This window comes from Sinocyclocheilus rhinocerous, unplaced genomic scaffold (genome assembly GCF_001515625.1).
Source record: "Sinocyclocheilus rhinocerous isolate Xijiao unplaced genomic scaffold, SAMN03320098_v1.1 scaffold1603, whole genome shotgun sequence".
Taxonomy (NCBI): Eukaryota; Metazoa; Chordata; class Actinopteri; order Cypriniformes; family Cyprinidae; genus Sinocyclocheilus; species Sinocyclocheilus rhinocerous.
This window is the reverse complement of record NW_015623880.1, coordinates 617,634-624,189: the sequence shown is the minus strand read 5'-3', so window position 1 is coordinate 624,189 and position 6,556 is coordinate 617,634. Positions and strand designations below refer to the sequence as shown.

Below are 6,556 nucleotides of genomic sequence, written 5' to 3'. Positions count from 1 at the left end.
CAAGTACAGTACGTAATTTAGAATGCTATTCCTCCCTCTGTGAAGTAACGTGAGGGAGGAAACTAGTTGACGTTAGCTAGTTAATTAGCCATGTTATCTGCCTCGGTAGCAAGCCAAATAGTATTTATTTCAACACTGAAACAAACGGCGGGTGGGTCTCTGTCTTGATCGGGGGTGAAAGAGGGAGAAATGAAGATGACACAGATATATAGTTTATGTTCGACCTGGAAGTATTTATTTAGCGATCGGCGCTAAAACGTCATCTGTACGAAACATCATTGTGTACGGAACATGGTTAGTCTACGTTACCCGAAAAATTCCCATACGACAGACTTCGTCTTTTTCGACGGGGGGAAAAGTTCCAGGGATTCACCTCCTTCGGCCATCCTACACACAGCTGACTCTCACTGACTGCTCGCACCAACCGGAGGGGGAGGGGTCATGTGACTTGTTACGCTCTTCGCTGCACACAACTGAGGGAGTCCTGCACTTTCCGTCTTTGATGACACGTAAAAAAACTGTGCATACCGCAGGAACGGTATAATGGAAAATTTTTGTGGTTTTGAAACCGTGACTTTTCCAAACTGCGGTATACCTTGAAACTGGTTATCGTCCCATGCCTACACACACACACACTTTGTGGTAGCCAGGGGCAATAATGAGGCAGATCTAACACCCACGCTTTCTGTCTCCGTCCACATATTCATTTACACACTCTCACACATCGGTTCAGCCTCTCCTTGAGGTTTTTTTATACTGCTCCATCTCTTCTGAGGGCCTTTTTTCTTTTCCGGCTCGGAGTCAAAATGTCAAGCTAAGTAATGTTGATTACGTCAGCCCTCGTTAGTGTCTGTCCGACGAGAACTCTGTCGCCGATCTCGATGTTTTCATAGGGCTCTGGAAAAGTTGTCTATGGGAGGCCCAGCTCTAATAAAGCCTAGCGCTCCAGCTGAGAGATGACCATAAATATAAAAAATATCCAACTAAAGACAGGAATCGGTAGAGAGGCCGTCCCACCCACCTGTCTTAACCCCCCAGCCAGGTGTATCTGCAGCATTTCTTTAGTCAAACTGTTTATCTCTGTCACTTTCTTTAATTTGGTTAGGTTCTTTGCTTTTACTGAAAAAAAATAAATAAATAAAAATGTAGCCGGCCACATTAAATGACAGATTACAGCCAAGGAAGGTTATTTATTTATTATTATTTATTATTATTATTATTATTTTTTTTTTTTACAAGATTTATAAGATATTTTATAATTTATTTAACTTTTAATTAACTAACTTTTAATACAGACTTTTACTAAAAGTATTTATTTGTTTGTTTATTTATTACAGCCAAGGATGGTTATTTATTTATTATAATATAATTTAATATATATTTCCCCAAGATTTATAATATATTTAATATTTTATTTAACCTTTAATTAACTAACTTTTAATACAGACTTTTACTAAAAGTATTTATTTGTTAGTTTGTTGATTTATTTAAAATTGTACAGTACTTTGCATCAGCCTCTGTTAAATTGTGCTAAATAAATTACTGACTTGACTTTGTGACTGTAAACTTCATAGGCCCATCAATATTCTGAAATATTTAATTTACACATTATGAAAATGCATTACACTTAAAGCCATATTGAATATAGCAATGCTTAGAAAGTTCAAAACTCATTCCTGACAAGGATTTTTGTGCACTAATAATTTAGCCAGCCACCTAAAAAGGACAGTTTACGGCCAAGCAGAAGCCTCTGCCGAATGTTAGTAGTATCAGCAATCGATCAAACAAACTCAGCACCCATCTGCTTTATAGCAAACCAGTTAGAACTACTGGGCAAACGTTACATCGCCTCATTAATATTCATGAGCCAGGCTGATAAGGTTATAATGTGCTTCTCAGATCGTTCCTACGCCCTTGGCTAAAGCGAAACCTCCATTCTTCCATCTCAGGCTTGTCAAAGAATAGGAACTGCAATGCAGCACTTGAGAACATGTTTGTGGCGCCGTTTCAGTCGGTGTTTCTTGATAAGAGCTCAGAGTTGTTCGATAATTTTGAGGTGGATGAAAAGAAATCGGTGACTTTAAGTGGCTGGATAATTAAAATACTTCAAAGTTAATACTGTGCAGACAAACCAGAGAGAGAAAATGATTTCTGTTATATAATGGCATTCTAGTGCTTCTGCGCTTTCAGATACTCTAGAAACGCCACAGCCAGCCAAAAGAGGGAAAGAGAGAAAGGAGGTGAGAGTAGTTAAAAACATCCATGCATAATGTATCCCTAATGTATTCTAATGCAGAACATGATAGACGCTTGCTTCTGCTTGAATTAACTTATGCATTAGGAGGCTCGAGAAGGTCACTAATATCTGCTTTTATGTCACCCAACCACTGCACACAAAATGCCCCCTCCACCCTCGCACAGCCGCTTCAGGACAGACGGAACAATTATACGATTTTCTGCTGCGCTAGGCGTGCGATAAAAGTGGGAGTGGGTTGACTCGCTCTGAGGTAAGCATGTCATTAATGGTTGTTATAGGGCAGTGGTTAAACATACCATGGGGAAGGTGCCACAGAGAGGGGGTGAGGGACACATTTCCTCCATATTAACACTGAACTCAGGGTCTCTCTTCCAGTTTGCAGATTCGAGTCGATATGAGGGCTGTCACTACGCTCAATTTTCAATTACCCAGCTGGTTCTTAGCAGAGAGAGGGGACGGCAGCCGGTCCCACATTGCTGGAACGGGAGGCTGCTGTTTATGATGAAAGTTTGGACTCTGCCTTACATGATGTCAAATATGAAAAAAGTGCGAACAGGAGTTAGATTTTTGTGTTTTAGCTTTCATGAGAGGGATGTAGTGAAAGTGCTTTTGAAAGTGGTATGGTTGTTCTTAGAAGTTTTTTTTTTTTTTTTGTCTCAGACCCCATAAAAAATTGCTTGACGAGTGCAGTTTTTATTTTATTTATTCATTTATTTATTTAAACCAATATAGGCTGATATTGTATAATTATTTATTCTCATTTCCTTTATTTTTACATTTGGATTACTTTTTATTATGTATCGACACTCTTAAGTATAGTCTTTAGCAAGATACTTCTTCACTTGTAGCAATTAAAATCATTATTTTTCTTTTAAATACATATTTTTATTTTGACAAAATTATCAGTTATCAGACATGACTTTAATGTAATTATCGGTCAGAATATCAGTTTATCTCTTCAGTATCTTATGGCCTGTAATTTAACAGACTAAAAGCCAATTTGGATTTCAAAGGGGTTTTAAGAATTTCTTTCTTGTCTAGTTTCTTTACACATACATCTATCCTTGTACATTTCTACATTGAGACTAGCATATTTGAAGCCAAACTTACTATTATTTGGCTTTATTCTTAACAAGTGGCCACCACCTGTTGTCAAAACTAGCAAACGTCTTTTACCTTGGGGCCAAAGTTTAGTGCTTTTACAAGTAAATACAAGTGACTAACAGATTGACTTGTCAAGGGAAATGTGCCTCGGAGATCCCAAAAGCAATGTACGTGTGTTTGTGTAGTGTAACTAAATTCAGAAGTCAGAGGGTGTGTTGGATATGGAAATAGATATACAAAAATAACAAGAAAACACTTCATGTGGGAAAAGTAACTCCAGAGAAACAGTCACAACTTTCATTTCCCAGATCAGGTTAAAAGGATCGAGGCTATTACTCCAAGAGACAGTCAAGCACCTCATACCCACTACCACAGAAGAAGCAGTCAGTTGAAAGGGGCAAAAGATCCAATTACTCCAGTACAACTGGTTCTGTGCTGTACAAGTGTGCTCTTTAAATTGCTATGTCCTGCCTGCATCGCCCCACTCCTCATGGGTAATTGACACTCTCTGCATACAATAAATGTGGACAGAGAGGAAAAACAAACACAGATTTTGAGATGTTCGGACTGCTTTGACTACAGCTGAAAGTAGGAAAAAAAGCCAGCCTCTTCATCAGCTTCCAGCCGAGGGAGTTTAAAACACTTTGAGTATAGAACATCCCTAAATGCATCAGTACGATTGCTGTGGTTTGGATTGAATAGCCTCTTAAAGACAGCAAGGAATTTGGCTGCTGTTACAAATAAGCATGTAGGCCGGCACAGTGTGGTATGTGTTCATGTCTGAGTCGGTCTGGCCGACCTTTAGATCTGGATGAGAAATTAGATTATTTTAGTTGGATTACACTAGATATGTCAAAACACGATCTGACTGTTGCCATCCGTGGTCCTGTAATTTTCAGTTAAATTCAGTTAAATTCCTCTCGAAGACTAATTCTCTTTTTCCTTCCCCTCTACTTGAGGAAAGACTTTTCTTACTTTAACAGACGTAGGTTGAGAATGGACACTCATTAATGGCGTATGCATGAACGCTACATTTCCATACACTTCTTCTAGAACGTCCTTATCCGAAGGTTACCTTCTGAGATTCTTGTATCTTATTTCTGAAGTTATTAAAAACAAGGAATTTAATTTGGGTTACCCACAAGCTTCTCGTTTTAAATTCACACAGCATTTGGTAATAGTATACCAAGTTGTACACAGTGTGCAATAACTTTGTAATTTAAAGACAATTATGGCACACTGGATAAGAAACTGTATAGGAGGCACACGTGGATCGGGAATCAGCGCTAAAGGGAGGGAATAAATGAGACGCCGGGAAAGTCAGCGGCAGGGTTAGGGTACATTTCTCTAAAATATGCTTCCGCATGTATCGGCAGAATTAATTTGACTTAATTGACATTCATAAGCCAGACGTTGCAGTTTTACTCTGAGTGGGATAAGGCTGTCTTCTGCTGTTTGCTCAGTAATTGAAATTTCCATTATGAGGTGTAAACATTTAGCAGCCACCAAGTGAATATTCATCAGCAGGAGCAGTAGTGACACAAGATTCTGTCTGTGTGTATTTGTGCCAACCAGGTACTGAATTTGCATTAAAGCAAGGGAATAGTTTTTTTTTATGCATATATGAATATATTAAGGTGCTGTTCGCTCAATATGAGGTTGATTTGTTTTAAGTTCTTTGATCCAAACACCATCTAATACTATAAGTAATAATCCTCCCTATTATTTATTATTATTATTTATATGTTTTTGTTAACAAGTGTTTAACACATTATCTTAAATATAGGTAATTACTTGACTTGACTTGACAATTAGACATTTTTAAAATTTACATTAATGCAGTTTTAAAAATGAATCGATAAAAATACAAAATACTAAGCTTTGTAGAGATGAACAAATATCAATGAATTTAAAAAATGAAAATGCATGGCATGTCAATTTCATGATTTAAGATACTGTTTTGTTTTAAATCGTACTAGTTGAATATGTGTACAGAATTACTAAAACTCAGTATCTTTCCTGTTTTCTTTCTTTCAGCCCCATCGCAAGTGAGTGAGGTGATGAGGGAGCGAGTTCAGCAGCACAGCGTTCAGCTCTCCTGGCAGGAACCAGAGCAGCCCAATGGCGTCATCACCGAATACGAGATCAAGTACTATGAGAAAGTGAGTACACACCACCTGCTCCAGAGCATAAGCTATTAATGAATATATGTCTGTGTGTTTCAGAAAATGAAAGACAGAGAGAGACCATGACTGTGTGTCTACCTGTCTGTCAGCATCCCAATTCCCATGCAACCCATCCTATCCTGTATTATTTTTTCTTTTTCATGATTTGCATTCTCTGAGCACGAAGCTCGCAGTCAAATGCTCCGGTCTGAGTGGATCCTTCCCCTCTAATTGCTGTAATGAATGAGACACTCATAAGATTTTAATTAGACTGAGGTCCTTCACCAATCCTACACAAACATACACAGGACCGTCTCAGTTTACCACAGCCACACTTGTACACGTCTAAGACCACTTCAGACATGCACACACAAGAGCAGCACACATATGTCTGGTATTGTACCTGAGCATCTGTTCAATGAAAAACAACCCTAAAACAATCCCTTGTTTAAACTAAAACATTAATCAGAATTGTACTCCCAAACAACATGAACACAAACACATACACACAATTAACTTCTTTCACCTCGGCTCCTTCTCTTGTCAATCCCACCCTCCCATCCATTATAAAGCACAGCTTCATAGTGTCTACCTTCAAACTCATATGTCGGCTAGTCAGGCATGAGCAGAAAGGTCCAGCGCGTTCACTCGGTCTGTTGGGTTCTGGTCTCTTAGGCAATGTGAAAGCAGAATTAGTCTTCTGAGCAGCGCTCTCTGGTTGTAGTCTGTGCTGTTTGAAAATTAGAAGCAAGCTTGACTTCACTCCTAACAGCCTGTGGCATTCCATTTAAGAGTTTTTTTTTCTTTCGTTTCTTCTGAAGTCCATGAGAGATAATTTACAGATCAGTGGGAAAATGCTGTGGTGCAGCATTGGAGCAGATGATTTTCTTTTGTTGTAGCTATGGTGTTCACACAGGGAATGCAGGTTTGAATCAGTTGCATGTTCAGTATGGAAGGCCCATTTCCACCTAAGTAAAATTTTTTTTTTTTTTTTTTATGTTTTCAGTTTTTATGTCTCTTATGCCGAGTT

The 6,556-nt window shown here is 38.5% G+C and overlaps 1 protein-coding gene across 1 annotated transcript in view; it reads left to right on the top strand.

The window, feature by feature from the left end:
• The window catches only part of LOC107737386 (ephrin type-A receptor 7-like), an 83,198-nt gene that overhangs the window by 56,177 nt on the left and 20,465 nt on the right, over window positions 1–6,556 (top strand). The window contains exon 7 of the mRNA XM_016548876.1: window positions 5,399–5,523. Coding sequence (XP_016404362.1) covers window positions 5,399–5,523 — 125 coding nt within the window. The remainder of the gene's footprint in view (window positions 1–5,398; window positions 5,524–6,556) is intronic.